We start from the raw sequence: 27,792 nt of genomic DNA on the forward strand, positions 1-27,792 counted from the left end.
TGAGTCGGGGAAAGGCTTGGCTGAATCTGGGGAAAACAGGTTCAGAAGCCCCCCTTTCTGAGTACTCTGCGTAGTAAGCGCAACCCAGAGGGCCCAAACCTTCAACTACTGGACCTTCCCCGCCGCCTGGTCGCCAGTTCCAGTTCTCCTGACATTATTCTCGATCCGAAACACATCTACAACACACTCGCACACTCACACAAACGCGCGCACACACCCCCAAGCCTTCCTCTGGTCCCTCTGCAGGAAAGAGAAGCCCGAGGCTGCGCCCTAGGTTGTCAGGCTGAGACCACCCGGCTGTGCTTCTCGCCTTAGGGAGCTTAGCAGCGCTAGGGGGCGGCAGCCTTCCCTGCCCCCACCAAGGTCCCTAGGGGAGGGGGATCCCTCCGCAGGAGGCCTGTCTCTTTAAGGAGGCGGCCCTGACTGGGTGTGCCCCGTCTCCATGGTTACCCCGGTGCAGGCGGCGGTGCGGGAGGTAGGCTGCCGCTTCTCCCCGACAGACGGAGGGAGCTGCGGGGACCCGGCGCTGAGCCGAGTCCGAGCGGGAGCCACCTCGCCAGCAGAAACGGGAGGCGCGGGTGGACGAAAGGTGCACAGTGCGCGGTGGCCGCGGGGCCTGCAGCCCGGAATCCGTGGGCGGCGAGGGGTCGCGCGCGCGCCATGCGCTCAGCCCCGACGGCGCGGACGCCCCCTCGCGCGCCGGCAGCTGCTGGGGCCTACGAGCCTGGGCCGGGCATAGCCCCCCGACGGCTACTCTAGGGGGCGCGGGGCCCGGCGGGGGGCGGCCGAGCCAGGCGCCCTCCCCCGGCGCTGAGTCCCCGCGCCCCGGAGGGATGGGGCGGGCGGTCCCCGCCGCCTAAGATGCCGGCCATGCGGGGGCTCCTTGCGCCGCAGAACACCTTCCTGGACACCATCGCCACCCGCTTCGACGGGACGCGTGAGTCAGGCCCTAGCTCCCTAGTTTCCGGGGAGTAACCCACTGTCCGAACTGCCACCTGCTGCTTGGTGCCCACCGGCCATCCCCTTCCTCACCCCTCTTGAAGCTAGGGCCATCCTCTCCTTCCAGTAACTGAAGGTTTCCCGGAGGTTTTCAGGGTCAACAGTGCTAGCAGATGTCCCTAGGTGCGGGGCCCGGGATGAGTCAATCTGATCCATCCCGTCCTCAGACCTGGCGCGGTTGCAAAGGCCGAGTCGGGTGAAGCGCGGAACCAGTACGGGTGGACAGCGCAGAGGGCTCACAACCCAGATTTAGAAATAAGATTTGCAAAGGAAGGTAGAGTAGGCGGGATTCAGCAGAGAACTGTGTCTGCAAGCACATCGCACAGTCTAAACCCATCGCTTGGAGTGCCCACCCGGCTCCAAGAAGCTGTGCTTGGGGACTCCCATCCGGACCTGGGAAGTTTGGAAAAAGCAACTTGAGCTTCCAGACTCCGAGTTCCTCTGGCTCTGAACACAGGGAAGTCATGAAAACAGGGTCCCTCCCCCTCTCACTCCCAGCGGGGCTTCCCGGTTCTGACAAGCATTCTCCCTCCTGTTGTAGACAGCCTGTAGGAACTCATCACAGAGCTCCCCCCCCCCCCAAGCTTCTCCATCTGCTTTGGGCTCGAAGCCTGCTGATTCAGCACCCCTCACTCCCCAATACATTCTTGGCTCCAGGCTCTGTTGTTCAACCACTATCCATCCACACACCGCCATTCTTGATTGCATTCAATAGTTCCTGAGCAGGGGCGCGCAGTGAGGGTGTGAACACAGCATAGGGTGGACGGTGGCCTGCTTCTCAGACCAAGTGGGTCTCCGTGGGAGGAGCCACACAGCCAGCCTAGTTATCCAATTAGCCGGTGAGCCTGGCAGAAGCCAAGGCGTGCCCAAAGGACAGGTGGTGCAGTCTTTTGGAAATCTCTAGCCCCACCCCTTATTCAAACTGCTCTGGACACTCTGGACAGCAGTGCACACAGGATTGCATCAAACAGTCGGCACTGACACGCGCTGATCCTCAAATACAAATACGCTCATATACATTCAGCAGCCGGGGTAGCCTTCGAGGACACTGATGCACGGTGCACCTGCTAAGTCTCATTCATGAACAGGTCTTGACCAGCACACACAGCATTCCTTGGGGATTGGTGGGGTTTTCCGGTATTTTGAAAAGCAGGGCTGGTAGGTAAAGGTGCCCTTGGTGTTCTCTTGCAGACAGTAACTTCGTCCTGGGCAACGCCCAGGTGGCAGGGCTCTTCCCTGTGGTCTACTGCTCCGATGGCTTCTGTGACCTCACGGGTTTCTCCAGAGCTGAGGTCATGCAGCGAGGCTGTGCCTGCTCCTTCCTCTATGGGCCAGACACCAGTGAGTTGGTCCGCCAACAGATCCGAAAAGCCCTGGATGAGCACAAAGAATTCAAGGCTGAACTGATCCTGTACCGGAAGAGCGGTAAGGCACCATGGCACCAATTTACCTCACCTTCAGTGTCACCATGCTGGGCAGGGCTCCCACTGTCTCTCTTGCTTTTCCTTCCTGTCTTCCCATGTACCCATCTGCCCCTCTGTCCCTTTCTCTGCCTCTCCCTCTTGACCTGCCCCCCCCCCCATGCTGGTATCATTCTCCACTAGCTTCCAATCTTCAGTTTCTCATATTCAGAAAGGAGCGGGGAGCCACCTCACGTCAATGTGTCTGACAGTCATGTCTGCTCCCTTTGCTCCCCTCCCTGTCCTGAGTGAGCCCCCACTGCTGCTGCCTCCCCAGAAAGCTGGGTTTCTGCTAGCTTCTTACCAGGGACTGTCTGTTGTTACCTTAGGCAGGGCCAAGAATGGAAGGCAGCTAAGTCTATCTCTTTGCCTAGGGCTTCCATTCTGGTGTCTCCTGGATGTGATACCTATAAAAAACGAGAAGGGGGAGGTGGCCCTCTTCCTGGTCTCTCACAAGGACATCAGTGAGACCAAGAACCGAGGAGGCCCTGACAACTGGAAGGAGAGAGGTGGGTGCTCTATCGCCCTGATTTAGAAGTAGAGGCTTGGGCTTGGGCTCGGGCTCAGGCAGGTCTGTAACACTCAGGTTATAGGCACCCACCCTTCTGGTTCTCACTGAGCTCCACTCTGTCTGAGCTGCTCTGGGTTTAGTCCCCAGATGGGAATCTCGTCCTAATAGGCTAGTTGAAACAAAGTTGCGGTTGTCAAAGAAACTCCACCTGCGCCAGGAAGCCCCCCTTCCCACTAATGAGGGAGAGCGTACTCACCTGACTCCTTCTCGAACAGCCTGCCTGATGGAGGGCAGGGATGGGGTGGGGGAAGCCCAGGGTGAAGCCCCTTCCTGGGGCTGGACATTAGACACAGTGTCCAATATCTCATCGCTGTCTGGAGATGCCAGGGAGTACAGTCCATGCCACAGCTCTGCCCTCCCTCAGCCCAGGATTAGCTGGTGTCAGTCTTCAACGCGGGCTCCTCTGAACTTCTATTGACGGCATCCATCCCTCTGGCTCTGCATCTTGAGACCATCTTAGAGATTTCTTAGGCCTTTCTCCACTGACTCCTTTCCTTGTGTGGCTGGATCCAGACCTTCTCCAGGCAGCTGATCCTGGAACTAGGGTACTGAGTACCCCTAGGACTGCACAGCTCTGATTGACAAGTGACCTGGTGACACGAGGAATGCCTAACCCCTCACTCTGAAAAGACAAAGGGGGTCAACGAGCCACATCATTTCACAGACTAGCAACTAGTGTCCTATGCCCAGGATTCTACAGCTTACTGTCACAGGACCCTCTCTTTTGTTGCAGGTGGTGGCCGACGCAGATATGGTCGGGCAGGATCCAAAGGCTTTAATGCCAATCGGAGGCGCAGCCGGGCGGTTCTCTACCACCTCTCTGGTCACCTGCAGAAACAACCCAAGGGCAAGCACAAACTCAATAAGGTGATTGAGCGTCTGGGTGTGTGTTTGGATTGGGGGCAGGGTACCACAGGCCGAGGAGATCCGGGAGGGGAGCTAAACCCAGCTCAGAGAGAATGCCCAGAAGCCACGTGGGTCCCACCAGACCTTTGTGACTGGGACCTGATGGGGGACTAGGTCAACTCTGATCCATCAGAGTTCGAAAAGAAAGTCTTGGCTTTGGAGTCAGATAGACCTGGGTTCAATTCTGGTTCTATTCTTGAGCCATTTCAGCTCTTCCCGATGCTCAGCCTGTAAATAAGGAATGTGTCAGGACCACTTTGAGCATGCAAGGGAGAGAAGGGAGGCGAATGCCCTTCTAGACACTATCCTGATTTAGCCTCTGTCCATATCGTTTCTTCTCTACCTGGACCTTCCCATCCTCACTCAGGGTGTGTTTGGAGAGAAGCCAAATTTGCCCGAATATAAAGTCGCTGCTATCCGGAAGTCACCCTTTATCCTGCTGCACTGTGGGGCTCTGAGAGCCACCTGGGATGGCTTCATCCTGCTCGCCACGCTCTACGTGGCTGTCACTGTGCCATACAGCGTGTGTGTGAGCACAGCACGGGAGCCCAGTGCTGCCCGTGGCCCACCTAGTGTCTGTGACCTGGCCGTGGAAGTCCTCTTCATCTTAGGTATGTGGTAAGGTCTGCGCCTGCTGCTCGCTCCGCTTGGGGCCAGGCCCCCACGGGCTTTCGTAAGGATGATTCTTTGCATGGTTTCCATTGCCCTGCAAGTTTCTCCCTTGTTCTTTCGTGGTTTGTCACCCCAGGGGTTTTCAAATCAAGCCTGGATCCTAAAGGTGTCTCTGCCAATAAAGTGTTCTAGAGCCCCGAGCTGAGAAGAGCCTCAGCGAGCCTCAGTTTCTCCCTCTGTAAAATGGGTATAACTGTGTGCATGCTAGAGTTACTGGGCTTAGTCAGGCCACAGGTGTGAAAGGCCTGGGGGCAGGATCAGGCGTTGGACAGGTAGGTAGGTGTGGAGCTGTCCCCTCCCCTGTTGCTGACTGCCTATTTTCCCACACAGATATTGTGCTGAATTTTCGTACTACATTTGTGTCCAAGTCAGGCCAGGTGGTATTCGCCCCAAAGTCCATTTGCCTCCACTACGTCACCACCTGGTTCCTGCTGGATGTCATAGCAGCACTGCCCTTTGACCTACTACATGCCTTCAAGGTCAATGTGGTCAGTATGGCTGGGTTGGGCGGTGAGCTCGGGTTGGGCTGATACGGGCATGGCTAGAGTTGGCCTGGGATAACCTCCCTTCCCTGGTCTTAGTACGTTGGGGCTCACCTACTGAAGACCGTGCGGCTGCTTCGGCTGCTGCGCCTACTACCAAGACTGGACCGGTACTCTCAGTATAGCGCTGTTGTGCTCACCTTGCTCATGGCTGTGTTTGCCCTGCTCGCCCACTGGGTGGCCTGCGTTTGGTTCTACATCGGCCAGCAAGAGATTGAGAACAGCGAGTCAGAGCTGCCTGAGATCGGTACTGCGGGCTGAGAGGAGGGCTGCATGCACGCCGAGGGAAGGAAGCATACGGGTTTGAGCGCCCGCATGTGGGAATGTCCGAGACGGGGTGTGCGTGTAGGTGATGGCCACCACTAGGTGGGGACAGCCTGGTGACCGCCTCAGGGAGTCTCAGTCACCCCTAGTGTCCTCCTGGTGACCTTGGTCACATTTCTCAAGCTCTTCCCCAGCTCTGGGTGGGCAGGTAAAGACCTGCTGGCCTCCTGGTTTCTTTCCTTGAAGCTTGTCCCCACAGGGTCTCCGGGCCATTGCCCCATTTCGTATGTATGTCCTTCACTATGGTACCTGAATCCACATTCTCCCTGAACCTAAAGGCAGCCTTTTTATCCCAGCGTCTTCCCTCCTTCCTTTGCCCTCCACTGTTCGGCTCCTCCTTCCACCCACCAACTGGGTCTTAACTTTTGCTGAGCCCGTCCACTCTCGTCTCCTCCTCACCCACAAGGTTGCGGTGATTTTTCTGGGGCTGTAAGGCTATAGCCCCTGACTCTGCCCTCTTTCCAGCCCCTCCAAGTCTCAGAGACTGCAGATTGGTTTCATTGTGTCCCTCCTCCCTCCTCACAGTGGTTCCTGTCACCAGCCCCCTGGTATCACCATAAGGACATCGCGACTTTCACCCTTCCCATTCCTCCAACCCAACTGCAGCCATTTCTAACTTCCGGTGCATCCCAAACTGAGCACGCCTTTTCTTTCACACCCCTAGCCCTCTGTTTGCTTCTCAGTAACTGACATTTATTGAGTGTTCCTAGCTGCTTGGGTGGCTTCTCATGTCCGCCGACCTCAGTGGGGTCACTGACCATTCTTAGAACCTGCTCTGATCAGCTCCCCAAGAGATGATGAGGTGTACCTGTGAACCCTGTCCTTGCCGGGTGCATGGAGACAGGTGTGCCCAGAGGACCCACCTGGCTGCTCCCCTGAGTCCTCTAGTTGCCGAGCATGTGGAAACAGGGACACTCCAGCCGTGCCAGCTCCTTGGCACCCCCTTCCCAGGGGGAGTCTATAATGAGGCAGCTCTAGGGTCAGCTGCCACCCTGTGCCTGTCCCCGTCCCTATCTCTGGCTCACCTCCAAGTGGCCCTGAAGCACTAAATTCCCAGGTGCACCCCATTCTTTGCAATGGATCTAGATGCCCTTGGTCTTGAGTCCGCACAAGATGGTTTAACCAGTAAAGGTGCTGACGGCCAAGCCTGGTAGATCTGAGTCTGCTCCCTGGGCCCACATGGTAGGAGAGAACAGTCGGACTTCCACAAATTGTCCTCTGACCTTCACGTGCACACCAGGATGTGTGTACACAGAAAACGAAAGAAAGGAAAAGGGAAGGAAGGAAGGTTTAAAAAAAAAAAAAAACAAACCCTCCCTACCATTTAAGGTTGAGCACACATATCTCCTCTTCCAGGAAGCTGTTGAGCCCCTGCCCACTAAGCCTTAACTTTGACACCGCTCCTGGAGACCCTCTTCAGTTTCATTCCTATCCTTCAATATAACCTCTGCCCCTCTGCCCTTCTGCCCTCTGCCCCTCAGTCCCTCTGCCTCTCTGTCCCTCTGTCCCTCTGCACTCTGCCCCTCTGCCTCTCTGTCTCTCTGTCCCTCTGCCCTTCTGCCCTCTGCCCTCTGCCCCTCAGTCCCTCTGCCTCTCTGTCCCTCTGTCCCTCTGCACTCTGCCCCTCTGCCTCTCTGTCTCTCTGTCCCTCTGCCCTTCTGCCCTCTGCCCTCTGCCCCTCAGTCCCTCTGCCTCTCTGTCCCTCTGTCCCTCTGTCCTTCTGCCCCCTGCCCTTCTGCCCCTCTGCCCTTCTGCCCTCTGTCCCTCTGCCCCTGTCCCTCTGCCCTTCTGCCCTCTGCCCCTCTGTCCCTCTGTCCCTCTGTCTCTCTGTCCCTCTGCCCCTTTGCCCCTCTGCCCCTCTGTGGGAGCCCAGCCACTGTGTGCATTCAGCTGCTGAGGGAATGGATGTGAATTTCCCTCGACGACGCTGTGCAGAAACATTGGGGGAGTGTGACACAGGGTCTGTGTGTTGAGGGAGTGTGACACAGGGTCTGTGTGTTGGGGGCATGTGGCAGGGTCTGTGTGTTGAGGGAGTGTGACACGGGGTCTGTTTGTTGGGGGAGTGTGACACAGGGTCTGTGTGTTGGGGGAGTGTGGCAGGGTCTGTGTGTTGGGGACGTGTGGCAGGGTCTGTGTGTCAGCCCTCGGTACTGGCACTTGCTTCTCTTCTTTTCCATTGTCCAGAGAAGACTGGGAAGGTTCGGCCACCATCTAATGTGAGTGCAAGGAAGTCTGATGGTGTGTGTGTGGGTGTGAGTGTGCATACATAGATTCATCTCTGTGCAAGCATACCCCCATCCCTGCCTGTGTGTCAGCGTTCAGTCAACTGTGGTCACTAGCCTTTCAAGCACGCATAGGCCTTTATGGTACAAGTGGCCATGGTTGTGACTGGACATGTGTTTACATGTGTGCTTGCCTTCTCCACTGTGTGGGGCATGTGTGGTACCTCGGTGGCATATGTGTACACATCCACGTGGGTGTGTTGGGGACAGCATATGTGAGACTGGGTAGTTTGTGGTGTTGAGGGGCTGCGTGTGCCTGGATGGTCAGAGGCATCTGTGCTTGGACAAAGGAAAATCGTGTGAATGAATGGGGCAGAGGGTGTGTCCTCAGCCAGATGCCACCTCTACCCCAGCCTCTGCCTGGCCACCTACCTCCTGTTGGATGCATTCCGTGATATTGACAAGCAGCCTTGGAGAAGGTGTGGTTCCCCTTACTCTATCAGAGGCACCAATGGGATCAGCTGTGGAGCCTGGCAGTCTTTCTCCTGTGCTATCTTGCTGAGAGGTGAAGAGATGTTCTTGCAGAGAAGAGAAAGGTTGGACAGAAGCCACAGGCGTGGGCCTGCATTTGCAAGGGCTGCCCATTTTCAGGGCTGCCAGCTTAGTACACCTGGATCTGCAGAGTAGCAGAACACGTCCTGCTCTCTCAGTGCCCCATTCCGTTCCCCAGGCTGGCTGCAGGAGCTGGCACGCAGGCTGGAGACGCCCTATTACCTGGTGAGCCGGAGTCCAGATGGAGGGAACAGCTCTGGCCAGAGTGAAAACTGCAGTAGCAGTGGCGGCGGCAGCGAAGCCAACGGGACTGGGCTGGAGCTGCTGGGTGGCCCATCCCTACGCAGCGCCTACATCACCTCCTTGTACTTCGCGCTCAGCAGTCTCACCAGTGTGGGCTTCGGCAATGTGTCCGCTAACACAGACACTGAGAAGATTTTCTCCATCTGCACCATGCTTATTGGAGGTGAGGCTGGGCGGTGGTTAGCTGGGCCCCTCCACAGCCACCTCTCTCCGGGTTTCCACAACTGGAGCTGTGGAGTCTGCCTTTGTCGGTCAACTAGACCAGGGCAGGGAAGGATGCCGGTGCACTCTGTCTAGGAGCATGGGGATAGGCAGGGAGCAGAAGACAGGTTTGCTGTCGGGACATCAGGCCTGACCAGGCCTGGAGGTGACTTTTCCTCTCTATCCTTGACCAGCTCTGATGCATGCAGTGGTGTTTGGGAATGTGACAGCCATCATCCAGCGCATGTACGCTCGCCGCTTTCTGTACCACAGCCGCACCCGTGACCTGCGAGACTACATTCGCATCCACCGCATCCCCAAGCCCCTCAAGCAGCGCATGCTCGAGTACTTCCAAGCCACCTGGGCCGTGAACAACGGCATCGATACCACTGAGGTGTGGTGGCCTCCTAGGCTGCTTCTAGACTTTCACCTCCTCAAGGGGTTTGTGCTTGGCCTCAACGATCAGGAGTGGAGCTGTGGGTGGGTAGGAAATGCAGAAATATGGTTTCTCTGGTTCTTCTGCAAAGACAGCACACCCCTCCCCCCCCCCCCGTACACGAGACAGAGCAGAATTCTAGTTGGGTCTGTGAGCTCCGTGTGCATTCACTGATGTCAGAGTCTGAGGCCAGGAGGAGGAAAGGGGCTAGGAGGGGCTGCAAAGAGTTTTCTTCCATTCACTGTACCCTCTGCACCTTATGGTGGGTGGGAGGCTTGGACCTCCTCCCATTCCCCCTCTTGCTTCTGAGGTTGGAAATAGCCAGGGGCTGACTGGAAGGGACCTCCTCTTCTGCCACCCCAACTGTCCCTTACTGCCTGCTTGCAGCTGCTGCAGAGCCTTCCGGATGAGCTTCGAGCAGACATCGCCATGCACCTGCACAAGGAGGTCCTGCAGCTGCCATTGTTCGAGGCAGCGAGCCGTGGCTGCCTGCGGGCACTGTCTCTGGCCCTGAGGCCCGCCTTCTGCACGCCGGGCGAGTACCTCATTCACCAAGGCGATGCTCTCCAGGCTCTCTACTTTGTGTGCTCAGGTTCCATGGAGGTCCTCAAAGGTGGCACCGTCCTCGCCATTCTAGGTTCGTGAGAAGGGAGAAAGGGTACTTGGGGGCTCATGTGTCTAGGGAAGTCATGGTCATTCCAAGGAAAAAAATCAGAGAGTGGGTGCATACGAAGCCACAGAGGGGAGAAACAGACAGGATGGAGTCGGGAACAACCAGAGCCCTAGACAAAGCTCAAAGCCAGCGATAACAAAGTAGCAACATGGGAGGAGATGGCAACTTTGAGGCAGTTCCTAGGATGAGGTCAGAGACAGAGGCCAGCTTTTAAGAAGAGCCAGTGCATGATGGGATAGAGAAGACGTGGTAGAAAGTACAGAGGACAGTGCTCTAGTAGGGGAGAAAGAGGGCAGGTCACACAGAGCAAGTCCAAAGCCCAGGCAGGTGGCAATAGAGCTCAGTCTCCATGTGACACAGTGGACTCTCTCGGATAATAAAGAGCACACCCTTCCTTTGGCAAAAGGAAGAGAGGAAGTAACACATCAGCTTCCTAATGAGGACGAGGGACCAGCACAGCAGAGGGGACAGTAGACTTATGGAGGACTGTCTGCCCATCCCTTCCAGTCCGAGACTCCAGGAACTCATAGGAAACGTTACAGAAACCATTAGTATTCACCCAGCTAAGCTAGGCGTTGGCCGTATGTGTGGAATAGCCAGGTACCTTGGGAGGGTGATGGCCTCAGAAGGGAAGCATTTGAGGGGGGCCAGGTGTGCGCATGAGCACCAGGAAAGCCTGGGCTCAGAGGAGCACAGGCCTGCACCTAAAGGGGCAGCACTAAGTGTCTGTGGGAGGCTCTCACTGGTGACCCTGGAGGGCAAGGAACCAAGGCAGCCTGGGCAATTCAGGCGGGTTCATACACCAGGGGGAAGAGAGGTAATGACCAGGTCACAGACAAGTCCTTGGTGTGGGGACAACTAGAGCCCCACAGCCACAATAAAGACTAGAACAGGAAAGAACACAGGCAGTGGTGGTTGCTGGGCACCCCAGCAGCTACTGGTGCTCATCCCCTCTCACTTGAGAAGGAGGGCCCTCCAACAGCATTAGATGAAAGAAATGTCGCCAGGGGACTCGGAGCCTGAGCAAGGTGGCAGACTGTTGAAGCACTTTTTTTTTTTTTTCTCATCTTTTGTAAGTGCGGCTTCTGAGCTTAGACACAGAAGATACCAGAGCTAAGGAAACGGAGTTACGGCCATGTATGGTGGCATATGCTGGGAGTCCAAAGTAGGTGGAGCACTGAGGCAAGAGAACCGCTCGAGCACCTGAGGAGTATCTAAGCCAGCCTAGGAAACAGCAAGGCCATCTGAAAGAGAGAGGGAGAGAGGGAGGGGCAAAAAGGGAGGAAGTGAGGAAGGCAGGCAGACAGGCAAGGGCTTGGCTGATGCAGTGTTTGCCTAGCAAGCACAAGACCCTGGATTCAGTCCCCAGCATCACAGTAAACCAGGCATGGTGGAGCATGCTTGTATTCCCAGCCCCTGGGAGGTGGAGGCAGGAGGATCAGAAGTTCAAGGTTATCCTGGACTACATATGTGCTTAAGGCTAGAACTAGATAAATGAAACTCTGTTTCAAAAAGCAGAAGGAAAATAACTAACTGACTAACTAACTAACTAAGGAAGGAGGGAATATAGCACAACACAAGTGTGGCTAGTGACCCTTGAGGAACCCAGTAGAGCTGGGAAGACTGGTCAGGACAGGACTGTTCAGCTGGTCACTCGGTAGCTCCACATGTCTGCATTAAGTGCCTGGCTCAGATCCTGCTTGAGAACTGAGTGGTCTGTGTTTGCTATGGAGCCCAGGCTGGCCCTGAACTTGCCATCTGAGGGCTGGGAGTAGATGTGCCCACCTGTGACCTGGTTTTCTGCCTTGCTTTCATCCCAGCATCCCACCTGGCTCCTCAGCTGGGCATCCAGGTGTGTCCCACCTGGCTCCTCAACTGGGCATCCAGGTGTGTCCCACCTGCCTCCTCAACTGGGCATCCAGGTGTGTCCCACCTGCCTCCTCAACTGGGCATCCAGGTGTGTCCCACCTGCCTCCTCAACTGGGCATCCAGGTGTGTCCCACCTGGCTCCTCAGCTGGGCATCCAGGTGTGTCCCACCTGCCTCCTCAACTGGGCATCCAGGTGTGTCCCACCTGGCTCCTCAGCTGGGCATCCAGGTGTGTCCATCTGGCTCCTGGCAAGCTGAGTCTGGTCCTGTAGTCAACAGTAATGATTCTAGCCCCCACCTGTTTGTAAACTGACTCAGCCAAGTGTTCCAAGAGCTGTGATAGAGGATGCAACCCATGAGCTGAGCCTGGAAGCTGTGGCTGGGCGCAGGTCGCTGTTGACTCTCCTCAGGCTTGTTCCTCATTTGTGTCTCACTTTTGGCTGAGGACGGACTTATACCTGTCTTATTCCAGATCACACAAAACACAGCTCCTTCCTTGGAAAATCCCTTTATAACTCAAATAGCTCTCAGAGGATCCAGGAAACTTCAAAACAGGAGCAGAAAACTTAAATGAGGCTCATTCTGCACTTCAGTTTGAGCAAAACTCTGCAAACATTCAGAGGCCTCTGGGCTCCATGTGTGTTGACAGCGTCCACCTGTCTGGGTCTTTTTTTTTTTTTTTTTGGTTCTTTTTTTCGGAGCTGGGGACCGAACCCAGGGCCTTGTGCTTCCTAGGTAAGCACTCTACCACTGAGATAAATCCCCAGCCCCCACCTGTCTGGGTCTTAAAGGCCTTGACTATACTTACCTGGCAGGGGAGATACCATGATCACGAAGGTGGTTTTCCCAGGGCGAGGCTTATCCATTGCACTCCGGATGTGCTGACCCCTGCGATTTCCCCAAATGCGGGAAACTCGACTGCATAATTTGTGGTAGTGGGGGACTGCGTTTGAGCTCTCCCCTGGCAAAAAAAAAAAAAAAAAAAAAAAAAGGCCTTGACTACCCCTTCTAATCTTTCTAACCACATGGCTGGCCTGGTAGGAGCCAAACTGCCTTTGCCAGTGCCCAGATTGTTGATCCCTGCTGGGATTGGACGAGAGGGAGGAGGGGAGATGCAGAGTGATGAAGGTCTCTGGTTGGCTCTGTCAGCCATCAACATTAACTCACCCGACCTTGTCCACAGGGCCACAGACTCGGGATGTGATTCTAAGACACACCTCCCCGTCAGACATCCTTGAGGTGTTCTGACGTCCTTTTGTGTTTTGGTTTTATTGTTTGTTTGTTTGTTTGTTTATGAGACAGGGTTTCCCAGTGTAGCCCTGGCTGTCCTGGAGCTAGCTATGTAAACGAGGCTGGCCTTGAGCTCACAGAGATCCACCTGCATCATTTGATAGTTGCTGTCAGCCAGGTGGTATTCTCAGCTAGCTTTGGAAAACCCTTTATGGTAAGATTAAGGCACGCCCCTCCAAACCCCAGGGCAATGCCAGCATAGCCATGATGTTTTCACCATGCCATACAGGGCACTGAACTGCTACTACCAGATTCTGGTCCCTGGACAAGCTATACCGAAATCGACTGTGGGCCTTTAAGAAAATGATTGGGGGGGGGGGGTTGGGGATTTGGCTCAGTGGTAGAGCACTTGCCTAGCAAGCGCAAGGCCCTGGGTTCGGTCCCCAGCTCCAAAAAAAAAAAAAAAAAAAAAAAAAAAGAATAGGAAAAACAAAAAAGAAAATGATTGGGGGATGGAGTGATGGCTCAGAGGCTAAGAACACTGTTCTTCCAGAGGTCCTGGAGGTCCTGAGTTCAATTCCCATCAACCACAAGGTGGCTCACAACCATCTGTAAGGGGGTCCGATGCCCTCTTCTGGTGCGTCTGAAGACAGCTACAGTATACTCACATACGTAAAACAAATAAATAAATCTTTTAAAAAATTATCAGGTTGTAATGATAAGGGTTGTGCCGGGGCCTGGAAGTCTGATTGGTTTAATTTCCCCAGGGGAGTTTAATTAACGGGTGTCTGTCTGTCTGCGGACATTCCTGCTTGGATGCAGAAGTTTCGGCCAGTGTTTTGCCCTTGGAGGTGCTTGAGAGCCTGGGTCCTACTGTTCTCTACCCCAATTGTGTGCAAGAGTCAGAGAGAGCACGAGGGACCACACCATGGCTGGGGTCTCGATCTGCTCAGTCTACAGACCATTTCCCTCCCCAAGTGGCTTGCTAACCTTGGCTTCCTCTCCCCAGGGAAGGGTGACCTGATCGGCTGTGAGCTGCCCCAGCGAGAGCAAGTAGTGAAGGCCAATGCCGACGTAAAGGGGCTGACATACTGCGTCCTACAGTGCCTGCAGCTGGCTGGGCTGCACGAGAGCCTCGCACTGTACCCTGAGTTTGCCCCACGCTTTAGCCGTGGCCTCCGAGGGGAGCTCAGCTACAACCTGGGAGCTGGAGGAGTGTCTGCAGAGGTGAGGGTGCTGGGCATGTGTGTGTGTGGGGTGCTGGGGTTTCCGGAAGATGAACTGAACAGAGTGGGGTGTGTGTGTCAAAGAGGGACCTGTGGACTTGTGTGCCTCTGCCTCAGGGCTGGGGTCCACACTCAGTGCTTTCATTTCAGTGTGTTTTTAATTTTTTAAAAAAATTTATTCGATGTGTATGTGTGTGCTGTGTGAGTTTGTGTGTACCTCTTGTGTGCGGGAGCCTTCAAGAAGCCGGAAGAGAGTATCATATATCCTGGAACTCCAGTTACAGGTGTCGCTGTGAGTCACCACGTGGGTATTGGGTTCTCGGCAAGAGAGTTATGTCCTCTGGAACCAACTCTGTGATGTAGAAGTCATTCCAAGCCATGTGATGATATATGTCTTTAGTCCCAGGTGAATCTCTGTGACATCAAGGCTAGCCTGGTCTATGTAGTAAGTTCTAAGACAGCCAGAGCTTATCTGACACACTACCTACCGGTCCTGGCCAAAACAAAATCTGCTGTGGCAGGAGCTCGGAGCTCAGTACCCTCACTAACAGGTGAACCCTGGAGTCTACAGTACAGACTACAGGCGGGGGGTTGGTCAGAGATAGACCATGGAGGCTGCTGCTGCTGAATAAGGGCCCCGTGGAGCCCCTTCACCCTTCGTCATGAAATAGCAGATTCTGAGGGTACAGTTGTTACTTCTTATCAATAAAACATGGCCAGGGTAACTTTCAGGAGGAAGGGTTTATCTAGACCTACATCCTGAGGGATGAGTCTCCCTGGTGGAGACACAGGGCAACAGGTAGGGAGGCAGGAGCAGGAAGCTGAGGGTTCATGGCCTTTACCACAGCCAGGAAGTGGACAGAGTGACACGGAAATGGCTGGCTTATTTTTCTCTCAACTCCCTGCCCCCATCTTCATCCAGAAAAACCACACCTCCTAAACCTCACTAAAATGTGCCATCAACTGGAGACAACGAGATGCCTGAGCCCGTGCGGTCGTTTCTCATTTGAACCTCCACAGAGGTCTCGGGATTGTCACTAGTTCATAGAGAAGTCCCGTTAGTCTGAAGAATCAAGAAGAGGGCTGTTGTATCCACCTTTGGGCGGATTTGGTGATTTCACTGTGGCAACAGTGTAGCGGGGGTTACTGGGGCCCCGTGATTTCCTCTTGCTGGTGTTTCCTATGCCTTGGTAAGAAAGAGAAGTAGAACACAGCAGTGTTGAACCATGTTGAACCCTGTTCCCCTCTGTCCCCAGGTGGATACCAGCTCACTGAGTGGTGACAACACCCTCATGTCCACACTGGAGGAGAAGGAGACAGACGGGGAGCAAGGACACACGATCTCACCAGCCCCAGCAGATGAGCCCTCCAGCCCCCTGCTGTCACCTGGCTGTACCTCCTCCTCCTCAGCGGCCAAACTACTCTCCCCACGTCGAACTGCACCCCGGCCGAGGCTGGGTGGCAGAGGGCGGCCAAGTAGGGCAGGGGTTTTGAAGCCTGAGGCTGGTCCTTCTGCTCATCCACGGACACTTGATGGGTTGCAGCTGCCCCCCATGCCATGGAATGTACCTCCAGACCTGAGCCCCAGGTGAGCAGGCCCTGGACCTCATGGCAAGATGGTGGTGGTTAGGACAGAGGTACCCGCTAGGCACACCCTCACCTGGGTGTTGCTCTTTTGTTTGAGACTATGTAACCCAGGTCGATTTCCACTTTGATCCTCCTGATTCTGTCTTCCGAGTGCTGGGATTACAGATGTCTGCCATGCCTGGCATCATGTTGCCGCCGCTACCACCTCCTCCTCCTCCTCCTCCTCCTCCTCCTCCTCCTCCTCCTCCTCCTCCTCCTCCTCCTACCTCTCCTCCATTTTATTTTTGATAGGTTGGAAGGCAGGGGACTGTGCACTTGAGTCTCTGCCCTCAGAGGCCAGAAGAGGGCATTGAGTCTCCTGGAACTGCAGTAATAGGTGTTTTTGAGCTGTTCTATGCAAGTTCTCTGCAAGAACAAAACAGGCACTTAACTGATTTGTGTAGTTTTACGATCTATCCGTCTTTGCTCCTGGAAGTGGCCACATTACCCAGCACCCCCCCCCTCCCCCGCATCCTTGGGCTTCCCTTAAATCCTCGGATAAAAGACACAGACAGTCTTTCAATCACAACTTGCCGTCTTGGCACAATTGCAGAGGTATCACTTCAGGCCCCATCCTTCCAGCCATTATGGTCCACACCTGCCTTCCTTCCCAGATTCCTGCTATCCCAATACCTGGTTAGAGGCGGCTTACCTTGAACTCCTGTTTTGTGTTACACCAATGTACTCTTCAGCTAATCGCAAGCTCCTAGGAAAAGGGACCGTATCCTAGCATCTTAGGATGCCCAGGACCCCTGGCCAACACCTGTGACCACTGGAGTTTCCCATCCTGACACCACAGTAGACGCCTGTCATCTGATTTGATGTCCTGCCTTTTGATTTCCTGGGTCCGCAGGGTCGTAGATGGCATTGAGGATGGCTGCGGCTCTGACCAGCACAAGTTCTCTTTCCGGGTGGGTCAGTCTGGCCCAGAATGTAGCAGCAGCCCCTCCCCAGGAACAGGTATTAGGTGTGGGGACAGGGAATGTTGGTGGGCACCCCATTTGCCTCATAGACGTCAAGCAGTGTGGTATCTGAGGAACCATAGAAGCCTCCCAGGCTGCTGGTGATGACTGGTATGGAGGTTTGGGTAACTGCCTGGTCAGCTTTTGAACAGCGTAAACTTGGCACCTTGGTCCTGCCTCCGGTCTATAAAATGGGTTGTTGTGCATGTTAAATGAGTATATACCTGACACTCTTGGCACATGTCTGCCTGTCTGGGAGACAGAGGGCTGGAAAGACTGAACTGAACCTGGCGCTGAATGAGACAGGTGGCCTGGAAAGGGGACATAATCTAGGACAGGATGAGGGACAGATATAAAGAGCGGCTTGCAGCTAGATGGTGGCATTTGCCTGTAATCCCAGCACTAGGGAGGTGGAGGTGGACAGAGCTCAGGGCTCAATAGCCTTGGCTATTCACACTTGAGGGAACATCATGGGCTATGAGACTTTCTCATCCTGCCCCACAAAGGGACAACGTCCTGCAGGGAGGAAAGCAGTAGACAGTATTACTCAGGGCTTCTGGGAGGGTTTCTCATGCTGACAATTTCGGCAAAATTTAGCAACTTGACCAAGGCCAGAAGGGAGCAGGGTGAGCCAGACGAGTGCTAAGAGGCCAGTCCCGGATCCTGTCTGTCTTTTAGCAGCTCTGGTTGATAATCTCGTCCTTTCCACAGAGAGTGGCCTGCTCACTGTCCCCTTGGTGCCCAGTGAGGCAAGAAACACAGACACACTGGACAAGCTACGGCAGGCGGTGGGTAGATGAGGTGGGGGCAGGGAGGGCGGGCCTGGCTGAGATGGCTGGCCCACTGACCTTGTGTCCTCTTAACTCCACCCCCAAGGTGACGGAGCTGTCTGAACAGGTGCTGCAGATGCGAGAGGGACTGCAGTCACTTCGCCAGGCTGTGCAGCTCATCCTGGTGCCCCAAGGGGAAGGCCAGTGTCCCCGGGTATCAGGAGAGGGGCCATGCCCAGCCACTGCCTCTGGGCTCCTACAACCCCTGCGTGTGGACACTGGGGCATCATCCTACTGCCTGCAGCCCCCAGCAGGTTCAGTCTTGAGTGGGACCTGGCCTCACCCCCGTCCAGGGCATCCCCCTCCCCTCATGGCACCCTGGCCCTGGGGCCCCCCAGCATCTCAGAGCTCCCCCTGGCCTCGAGCCACAGCTTTATGGACCTCCACCTCAGACTCAGAGCCCCCTGGCTCTGGAGACCTCTGCTCTGAGCCCAGCACCCCAGCCTCACCCCCTCCTCCTGAGGAAGGAGCTAGGACTGGGACTCCTGCACCTGTGAGCCAGGCTGAGGCTACCAGTACTGGAGAGCCCCCTCCGGGGTCAGGGGGCCGAGCCTTGCCCTGGGATCCCCACAGCCTAGAGATGGTGCTCATCGGCTGCCACGGCCCTGGCTCGGTCCAGTGGACCCAGGAGGAGGGCACAGGAGTCTGACCACAGGCAGGGAGAGGGGTTCTGCAAACACCCGCCACCTGCTGACCGCCCAGCCTCACAGGGCCGCCCTCTGGCTCAGGGCAGGGAACCTAAGGAAGGAGGAGGGTGAGCTGGAGCCTCAGGCCCCAGGCCAGGGATCCACGGGTTCTGCTCCACTGACCTGACCCAATGGGGGCAGAGGCCTGAGGACGAGGAGGGGTTCTGCCATTCCTTGCATGTGCCCATCTCCACTGTCCTCTGTCCTCATGTTTTTTATATTAAAAAACATAAAAAAAAACCAATAAAGAAACTACTTTGGAACTCAGTACTTTTTATTTACAAAAAACGAAAACAAAAAGGAGGAATCTAAAGCTGATCCACTGGAGACACAGGAGTGATGTGGCAATGGTGGGGGCTCTGGCTCTGGGGAGGCACAGGGGTCCCAGCCTCTCCTGGCGTCCCCACGGTGACCCCACCTTGCCTCAAAGGCTCAATCAATGGTCCAGCAGTTGGGCCACTACCCACTCTGGGTACAAGCGATTTCCAGGAGCCTGAGTTCCCAGCTCAAGGGAGCTGGAATGACAGGGGAAACTGAGGCCAGAGAATGCCCTGGTTTCTGCTACCCGCCTCACTGTGGTGTGATCTTGGCAGCCTCAGCCCGGATGAGGGCAATGAGGTCCTGGTTGATGAGGAAGACAAATCGCAGGCTGGCGATCTGGGCAGGAGAGAAAGATGGCTGAGTCTCGAGGTGGGGCGGAGCCGCACCCATGGACCCGTTAGTCAGGCACCAGGTGAGACTCTCCTCCACCCCAACTCACCTCCACCACAGAGTTGTTGCTAAGGCGCCACTTGGAGCCACACAGCACAGGCCGCCCGTCGATATAGATGGGCCGCCGGCCCTCGTTGGCAATGAAGAAGTCACCATTGTTTTTCAGCTTGATGACACCTGTAGAAGCAGAGAGGAAAAGAAATGACGAGACAGAGACAAACAGGAGAGCGAGCCCAGTGTCCTTCTGCTTCCTGGGTATGACAGCACGAAGGTACTTGCAGCCCCAAGGTAGAGATCTCAAAGCACCAAGTCCTTGGACCTTCCTCACTAAGTCAGAAGGGTTCTCTAGGCACCATGGCCTAGAAAAGCCAGTGAGAGGCTCAGGACATCCCCACCTGTCCCCTGTGGAGTGCAGGGTGGGCATACCTTGCTTTCGGGAGATCTTCCAGGCTGGACCTTCTAGAGACAAGTCCACATCAATCTGGTTGTCCTTGGTTGCTCTGCCCAGGGTTATCTGGGAAAATGGTGGTGGTGAGGGCTGGGTCAAGGAATGAGAAAAAGAAACCCCACACAGACCAGGGAGGAAAAGAAATCAAGGACCGAGCAGAGAAAGGGGCGATAGAGAGGGTTGCCTGGGCAGGATCAGAGCAGTGTCAGCCTGTCTCACCTCACGGGAGCGCATTAGGTACCGCACCATGCGGCCCCGCAACACGGCCAGGGTCTGGTTGTCGAAGTCTGGAGAACTCATGCCTGAGAAAAGAGCAGGGTCAGCAAAGCAGGAAAGACCTACTATGTGAGGGCTGGGGCAGGAAAGACCTACTGCGTGCTACGTGAGGGCTGGGGCAGGAAAACAGGGACTGGGCCTAGTAAACAGCACTCCAGACAGGCAAGGGAAGGCCGGGCTCAATGGAACAGAGCTGCCACCGAGCATGGTCTGTCCCCTGCCCCTCACCTGTGATGCTGTCCACTAGCACCTGCCACTTATGCAGCTCCTGTTCCAGCTGCCGGATCTCTCGTTTCTGGCGCCGATCAGCCACTGTCAGCTCTGAGGTGAAGTGGAATGGTAAGAGACTGCTGCCACTCGCACCTTCAACTGTCCCCTCCATTTCAGTAAGAGCTCCCGTTCCCGCCCCGTCCCCAGCAGGCAGACTCACCATGTTCCAGGACTTCATCTCGCATGTCCCTGAGTATCAAAAAGGATTTGTCACTGTCGGGCCCCTGCTACCTGGCCCACCACAGCACCCCAGGCTCCTCAGCCAAGGGGCTCAGAGAGTTGTCTAAGCCTTGGCCTAGCCCTGGGACTGGGTGGGGAGAACGGGAAGGCAGTGAGCTTAAGCGGCCCCCACAGGAGAGGGTGAAGCAGGTGGCTAAGCCCAGCAGCTGCAACTGAAGCTGTCTGCTGGGCAGCCTGGTGTGCCCGACAAAGTGGAGCCAACCCTCTCCAGGAACTCACTTGAGCTTACTGTCGTCAATCAGGTCCTCTGCATCTGAGAAGTTTAGCACTTGGTCCCCCTTAGGCAGTGGCTGCACTGAATAAACAACAGAGACATATAAACATGGAGGCTCTATCCCGGCCCCAGCTGCCCAACAGCCAGGGGAGCCAAGCAGCCAGTGTGCAAGGACACAGGCCTGCTGGAGCCAGAGCCGCAGAGGGGTCACGGTCCCAAGCAGGTGGCACTCTGAATTGACAAAACTCATCCTGCCATTTAACTTGGGACAGAGGCGGTTCTGGACAAGGAAACTATAGCTGACATACACGGGCTTCTGATGTGAGGAAAGTAATAGAGGCGGATTAAACCCGGATCCCAGCCAGGGCACAGCCAGGACCAAAACTGCTCCCCAGGCTTTTGGCCAGCCAAGAGCCATGCGCCACTGGAAAGCACTGACTGAGAGCTGCTGCTACTTCAGTCTGTGGAGAATGACCTCCTTATGGGCCAAGAAATCAGCTTTACTGTTTTTGAAGGTGAGAACCCATCAGTATGTTCGGGAAGGCAGTGTTTCGTGAATGTGTCAAGTGTCTCTGGCTGGGATAGAAGAGGCTGGGGTACCCAGAACGTAAGACCCTGCAGTGCGTGGTCAGCTGTGCCCACTGTGGAGTCTGCAGCTGAGGGCGGGCGGAGTGAGGAACAACGCACAGGACGCTCAGCTCTGCCCTGTGACACTGCGAACAAGGACAGAGGAGTAGGCTGTTTGCTGCCACCAAGCCACCTCCCACCAGGTCTGCTTGAAATCCAGGACTCTAGATGTGTGACGAGTGTACTAGCTACGCCAAGCAAACAGCCTGATCCTGGGGACCCAGCTCTAAACATCAAATGAGAACCAAATTCCTACACTGAAACTCTCGAGGGGATTTCATATATGGCTTTCAGTGACTAGAACAACTTCTAAAATCATGACAAAAGAAGCAGGATGTGGCGGCGCAAACCTACAGTTCCAGTTCTTGGGAGATGGAGGTAGGAGGTCAGCCTGGGCTGTAGAAAACCAAGACTCACAAACAAAACAAAACAAAAACCTGAAACAACAGCAGAAAGGACACGCTGGCTTTAAAACAGTAAAAACAAATGCCACCTGCAACTGTCCTGTGAGGATTATGTGATGGGTAGGACAGCGAGCCCCGGGGTGCTAAGTCCAGTGGGAGCATTTCTCACAATCCTGCTGAGGCCTTCTTTCTGGGCCTGAGTCGCAGGAGCATGCAGGGCAAAGAGGGCTTTACTTACAGAGCAGCAGGAAGAGGTACGGTGCTGTGGTGCACAACAAGGAGAGTGGGCCTGAACCCTACAAAGCGGAAGCTGGGTCACCAAGCCCCTGCAGCCCCACAATCAGGTGGCTTTCCCAGCTCCTCCTCAGAGAAGGGGAGCTCGGTGGTGAGGTGGATGGCAGAGGCAATCCAGCCTGTATGGAAGCGGCCTAAATATGAATCCTGCTGGGGATTTTAGGGGTAAACCACCTGAGAGCAGACTCCCTGGTCCAGGAGCAGGCAATGGAAGGAGGATGGAGGATAGAGACAGGGAAAGCCAGGGTGAGAATCATGGCAGGAGAGACTAGAGACGACACACCCAGTGTGCTCCAGTTTGAATGCTACCCATAAATAATACACTAATGTACTGTTGGTGACAGCCAAACATGTCAAGAAACAAAATGAGAAGTAGTAATAAGTGCTATTTGGACTTTTGGCCCAGGATACCAGGCAAGCTGGTTTCTCCTTCCACGATGCCAAAGGCCCTGCCAGCCTACAAGGAAGCAGGTTTTGCTGCTGCTGCTGCTGCTGCTGCTTTGGCAAACGGAGGTGTATTACAGGACTGGCAGGCAGCTGTACCCGCAGTGCTTCGCTCGTTCTCACACCTGAACACCTGCCTGCTCCCGACGCAGCTCCCGGGGGGTTACCTGTCTGATCCTCCAGTAGGTAATACTGTTTCATGAGCTGCCAGTGGGCCTGCAGAGCCTTGGCAGTACGGGCCAGGTAGAAGGCATCAGGGTGTCTGTGCAGCAAGTCCTGGAAGGTTTCCAAGGTGGGCTGGCTGGTCTGGAGATGAGAGGTACTCTCTTCATGCCTGGGTTTCTCATTCCTACACCATCCCTGTCCCCAGGCCCTCCCAAGGAACTAGAAAAGGCAACAGTCACCCAGGCATGGTTTCTCTCAAGTCCCATCACAAAGGCCCCTCCACAGATGTGTGGTCTGCATGTGTGCGCAGACCACAGACGGGGCAGATAGGACTCCACACTGGTGGTTTCCCATTGGTCCAGCCTGTACCCCACCCACTTACCGATCCTACTTTGCTCAGCAGCTGCTCCTCAGCCTTGCTGAACAGGGCCTTGCTCTGAATGGCTGCAATGGCTTCTGGGTGTAACTGCCTCATGGCCTGGCAAGCCAGTCTGCACGTGGGAAGAAATGAAGGACAAAACTGAAAAGGAAGAAGTCAAATAATCTGGGGTTCTTACTCCCCCCAAACCTATAAGCCTTTGGAATGTAGAGATTCTGAGCCTGAAGGTCTGTGGTAGAAATAACCTGAGGCCTAACAGGCAACTCGGGAACGAAAACCATTCTCTCTAACTCCAGCCTGCAGGGCTGCTCAAGCTGCAAGGCCAGCCGGGTCTACAGGGTAAGCTCTACGTCAGCCAGCCACACAGTCAGACCGCAGCTCCAAATAAGCAAACTAGAGGCCTGCTTCCCGGACACCCTGGGACCAGTGGCAACTCTCTTTCCAGCCCTTCCTCATTAACCACTGCCCACTGCCTCTTCTTTCCAAGCTGAGGCCAAGCCGTTTTCTGCTCTCTCGGGACTGTGGCTGCAGCTTGAGTAGGTGAGGGCTGTGGGGGAGTAAGATGGCTGCGCAGATTCAAACAAGCTTTGAGGACACTGAATTAGTAACTGAGGAGGAGTACGGTATGTATGTACAGCAGCTTACTTGAAACTCTGCTAAAACTAGAATGGTCTGAGGCTTTTAATTCAGTGTGTCTGTCTGTCTGTCTCTCATTTGTTTTCGAGACACAGTTTATCTATGTAGCCCTGGCTGTCCTAGACATCACTGTGTAGAGCAGGCTAGCCTCCAACTCAGCCAGCCAACTGCCTCTGCCTCGTGAGTACTGGGAGGTCAGTTCCCTCTTTGTATAAGGACTTGTGAGACCAGTGTGGGCAAGTTCAGAGGTGACCCAAGGCACACACTGATGGAGTTGAGGCTCCTGGCATTTGTAGGCATTTACTTCCTATGCCAGGATGCTTCTGACCTCTGTCTGGGGCTGTAAGTTAGAGAAAGGAGATGCTCTATAATGCCCAGCAAGTCCCCAAGGTTACCCCGGAGGATACAAGGCCCCACAGCCCTGCCTCCCAAGGCCCTCCTTTGGACCCTGGTTGAATGTGACCCTCCTATACCTAGTTCCAAATTTGGGGGGCCCCAGCACCTCCCCTCTACTGAAGCCAGCCCACTCACTTGGAGATGACGGGGTCGTAGAGCAGGGCGTACCAGCGCTCCTGAACTTCCCGAAGGGTGAAGCGGCAGCTGAACTTCACACCCAGGTGGACAGATGTCAGGTCGTTAGTCTGCAAGACCCACACTGGTTTGCTCCAGCCCAGCACCGGGAAGAATCCTTCCCTCAGAAGCCAAGGGGCCCTTCTAAGCTAGTATGGGGCTAGGCTAGTGTGATGGAAGGTAGGGAGAAGGGAGCCCCAGTCCCATGGTGGGCACCTGTAGCACAGCATTGATGAGGAGGAGGTCATCTGCAGGCTTCCATCGGCCCAGATCCTTGGTCACCTGAAGTGGCTGTTTGCTTTTCTTCACACGCTTGGTAAGTCCAGGGGTTGGGGCAGGGCTGGGTGGGACAGGAGTACTGGGAGCCTTGGATACCTGGGTATAGGACAGACCACAATGAACGCAAAGCTGGTATCAGAAAAGCTGGGGCTTCAGACCTACTGCTTCATACACTGTGACAGCTGCAGGCTCCGACAACACCAGGGAGCCAAGCCGAGAGCTGAGCTTTCTAGTGCCCACCCCCACCAAAGTACTTCTACATCATTCCTGAGCAGATGGGGTCTTCTCTGCTTGTGGTACCCTCAACCCCAGAGTGGAGGGTGGGTGGGGAGTATACCAGGAAACTACTCTTGCTGCTGCACTGTCTGGGGCCAGAGCAATGCCACCTGGGGGTTATTTTTACACCCTGCAATGCTGGGAACAAGCTGTCTGCTCCCAGAATAGATACGAGCTCCCTGCCTCCCACACCGAATGCCATACAGGATGCACTGGCAAGCAAGGGATGCAGCAAGGAAGGAACAGGAAGAGACAGGGGGAGGGGTCTAGAGCGAGGCTGGGCAGTGCGGCCCCGACAGCTCGTCCAACTGCCCAGTACTGTACCTTCTTCTTCTCACTAGACGAGGGCTCGCTCCCCGAGCAGCGGCCCGACTCCACGCTGCCGGCCCCCTTCACCCGGGTGGAGGACTTGGCCAGGCTGCTCTCTACCAGTTCATCATCAAACTTCTTCCTCTTGATGAACCTGCAGGAAGTCCTGCACTGTTAGCCACGTACTGCACCCGGCTTCCACAGAGCAGGCTCCCCTTGGGAACTGTCTAGCAGGGTCTGGCTCAGTGGACATGGAAAAGTCAAGTTCTAGTCCTCTGAGGTGACAAGAGACTTAAATCCTCCTTCCCCATCCCCAGTGTCATATGGAGGGACCAGTAGGGAAAGGAAATTAAAGCGCCAGGCAGAAACAGAAGGCCATTTCCAACAAAGGCTAAGGCAGACAGCCTAATCCCACAAGCTTCCTCTCCCAGGCATTCTGAGCCCACACTACCTGGAGGAGCTTCTCCGTTTAGGGATAGTACCCAGGGCCTGGGAGGAAGCTCGTTTCTGTCCTGCCAGTGACTCCTCATCCTCTGAGCGGCTGGCAGTGCCTGACGCCATCAGGGATGAATCTAACAGCCCCTGTGAATCTAGAAAAAGAGAAACGGTGAACTCAGGCTTCCGAGTGCCCTCCGTACATGGACCCCATCTTTCAGCCCCTTCAGCCCTTTCCCGGCCTCCTTGAGGCTCGAGGTCTTTAAGGCGGGTGGGCATTCCTTGGCCATTCATCTGGGCTCAGAGCTGGCCCAGACCTTCCATGCTGGGCAGTTTTCCCGGTGCCTCGTGTCATGCCGTGCGGCACATGGTGCTCAGGTCAGACTGGTGAGGCTCTGGGCATAACTGCTCCCTCTGCCATCAAATGCAGCTTGCCAGAGAGTCACTTGTGGCTCTGCCGAGAGGTACATGGGTGGTGCTGGCCCAGGGGGAGGTGGCAATGTCCAGCCAGGACTGAGAGACACTCGTGCAAGGCACAGGGTACAATCAGTGGCTGCTGGTGCCTGAGAGCTCGGGGAGCTGGCCCAGCCTCATACTACCTTTGTCCATCCTCTCACAGTCCCAAAGCCACTGGTTCCACACCACACGGCGAGGAGGAAGGGTCCCACAGGCTCATCCAAGGGTTCTGACCAAGTGAGCTGGGATGCTGAGAAGAGAGTCTGCAAAGGAGAAATAAGGCTCCCTCAGGCTCAGGCTTCCAACAGGCCAAACCTACTTACCAATTCCTTACTGGTGCTCATGCACCCTGTCTAAGGTAGGAAGGACAGAGGGAGTGGGGAGAGGCAAAAGCTCTATTCTCAATTGCCCCTAACAATCAGTAGCTATTGCATGGTTGGATGGGGCCCACCTTTAATCCCAGTGTGTGGAGGCAGAGGCAGGCGGATCTCTGTTGACTTTAAGGCCAGCCTGGTTTACACAGCAAGCCAGGCTATTTATTGAGTTCCTGCTCCAAACAACAAAACCAAAAAGTGTGATAAAAGATGTGGAAAAAGACGTACCAGGCTCAGAGACCTCTCTTGATTTTACCAGTAAATTCTAAATTAAGCATTTGGAACGTTAACTAGAAAGGGTCAAGGGATTCTTGGCTCATTTCTTTCCTTCAGCTGCATACTCAAATCAGTGACACCAATCTGTCTCCCAGGCCACAAGGTAGACAGAATTCCAGTGTATCGCTAACCACTTTGCTTTCCTTCCATTTGCAGCTTTTACTTAAGTGGGTGGTTCCTTCAGGAGATTAAAAAGTGGTTTGCCCTGGGTTCAGTCCCCAGCTCCGAAAAAAAGAACCAAAAAAAAAAAAGTCGTTTGGGAACTGTGTGAATATCCACAGCCTTGGCAGTCACGCTTCTAGAACCCACGGAAAACCCAGGTACTGGATTTCCAGAAGGGCTGTGAGCAGGCGCCGCCCCTCTCGACCCGGGTGTCTCTTAGAGCAAAGTTCTGGCTCTGCCCGCAAGGACGCTCCACGCCCAGCTCCGTAGGTTGCGGCTGGGAAACGTGGGTACCACAGAAGAGGGTGAAGGTGCCCAGTCCCATGAGCAACTAAGGCAAAGTGTTTGCCCTCCTTCCCATCCCTCCTCCCGCCAGAGCACACACAAGGTGAGGAACAGTTTAGGTCTGTTTCAGGGACTCTGGGGAGGAGTGGCAATTTAGTCAGCTCTTCAACTTATACTACTGCACCGATGTCGCGATCTGGCTTTGAGCCCCGCCACAGGCTGGTGGGAGCGAACCAGGACCAACTCCAAGACAAATCTCACCCCACCTCAAGCATGCCACCTTTGCGCATGCGTAACACCGCAGGCCAGGTTCTAGCCGATCGGATTTACGCATGCGCAGATTTTTCGGGGCGATACCGGGGCGGAGCCCCAAATCTTGTTGGGGGTTGTGCCCCGCGGCACATTGGGAAACTCCACTTCACCCCCAAGTCTACTCAGAACACTAGGAGACGAACCGCGGGATCTCACCATTCCTAGGCTGCCAGCTTCAACAATTTCTCCGCGGCGACGGCAGGAGCCGCAGGGCCAAAGCCGGCTTCCGTGAGACGCATCTACTTCCGGGTTGCGAACGAAGGGTTGGACGATCTATTCCGGTTCGTCCTGGACGCGTAAGTGAAAGAGGCGTGGCTGCGCGCCCTAGTGGAAACCATTTTGCGGGGAGCCGGAAATGAAACTTTGCCCGGTTGGCAAAAGCGCATAGGGAGGCACTAGGCAGTAGTTAATTATGGGAACCGCGGAGGTTTCCCGGTTGGAAAAAGCAGCGGGAGGGAGGGGCTTGTGTGACACAACCCAGGCGACGCTGGGAGAGGCGGGACCGCCTAGGAGCTGGAGTTTAATTAGGACTAAGCTTGGTTGGTCTCCCAGGACCAAATTTTGTATTGTTTTATCTGCCAGTTTTTAGATACGGTATTCTGTAAGACCGTTTGCTAAGCACACGACTGGAAGAGAGCTTGGTCTAACTGGGGGGGGGGGG

General features: G+C 55.2%; 3 protein-coding genes and 1 non-coding gene across 7 annotated transcripts in view; 3 read left to right on the top strand and 1 right to left on the bottom strand.

Annotated features, from left to right (window-relative positions):
- Positions 1 to 318: 318 nt before the first annotated feature.
- Positions 319 to 18,552, top strand: Kcnh3 (potassium voltage-gated channel subfamily H member 3). Of its 3 annotated transcripts, none has more exons than XM_039078511.2 (15): positions 319 to 589; positions 2,191 to 2,424; positions 2,834 to 2,968; positions 3,764 to 3,897; positions 4,304 to 4,547; positions 4,939 to 5,096; positions 5,190 to 5,397; positions 8,427 to 8,714; positions 8,947 to 9,146; positions 9,576 to 9,825; positions 13,969 to 14,186; positions 15,442 to 15,773; positions 16,665 to 16,771; positions 17,485 to 17,561; positions 17,650 to 18,552. In XM_039078511.2, exons 2-15 carry the CDS (start codon positions 2,295 to 2,297, stop codon positions 18,250 to 18,252), a joined length of 3,084 nt encoding a protein of 1,027 aa, XP_038934439.1. In that variant the 5' UTR covers positions 319 to 589; positions 2,191 to 2,294; the 3' UTR covers positions 18,253 to 18,552.
- LOC120093942 (U1 spliceosomal RNA) lies at positions 12,530 to 12,693 on the top strand. Its single transcript, XR_005487653.1, has one exon. It is a non-coding gene; the product is annotated as a U1 spliceosomal RNA (small nuclear RNA).
- Positions 18,546 to 27,360, bottom strand: Mcrs1 (microspherule protein 1). The gene is given in 15 exon segments (NM_001013106.1): positions 18,546 to 18,946; positions 19,050 to 19,177; positions 19,427 to 19,514; positions 19,668 to 19,750; positions 19,953 to 20,045; positions 20,155 to 20,183; positions 20,454 to 20,529; positions 22,385 to 22,523; positions 22,765 to 22,873; positions 23,929 to 24,038; positions 24,184 to 24,342; positions 24,847 to 24,985; positions 25,283 to 25,421; positions 25,866 to 25,985; positions 27,288 to 27,360. Coding segments are annotated over 14 exon segments (1,389 nt in total). The 5' UTR covers positions 25,876 to 25,985; positions 27,288 to 27,360; the 3' UTR covers positions 18,546 to 18,859.
- Prpf40b (pre-mRNA processing factor 40 homolog B) overlaps positions 27,296 to 27,792 on the top strand; it is a 61,445-nt gene continuing 60,948 nt past the window's right edge. The window contains exon 1 of one of the 2 annotated variants that reach the window (XM_039079642.2): positions 27,296 to 27,427. The gene's annotated coding sequence lies outside the window, so the exon portion shown is untranslated. The remainder of the gene's footprint in view (positions 27,428 to 27,792) is intronic. The other variant, XM_039079641.1, reaches the window with a different exon arrangement.

Source organism: Rattus norvegicus, chromosome 7 (genome assembly GCF_036323735.1).
Source record: "Rattus norvegicus strain BN/NHsdMcwi chromosome 7, GRCr8, whole genome shotgun sequence".
Lineage (NCBI taxonomy): Eukaryota > Metazoa > Chordata > Mammalia > Rodentia > Muridae > Rattus > Rattus norvegicus.

Coding starts and splice junctions, on each gene's coding strand:
- Kcnh3 (XM_039078511.2), top strand. CDS start 2,295: ATGCAGCGAGGCTGTGCCTGCTCCTTCCTCTATGGGCCAGACACCAGT. Junction 2,969..3,763: donor TGACAACTGGAAGGAGAGAG/GTGGGTGCTCTA, acceptor CTTTTGTTGCAG/GTGGTGGCCGACGCAGATAT. Junction 5,097..5,189: donor ATGCCTTCAAGGTCAATGTG/GTCAGTATGGCT, acceptor CCCTGGTCTTAG/TACGTTGGGGCTCACCTACT.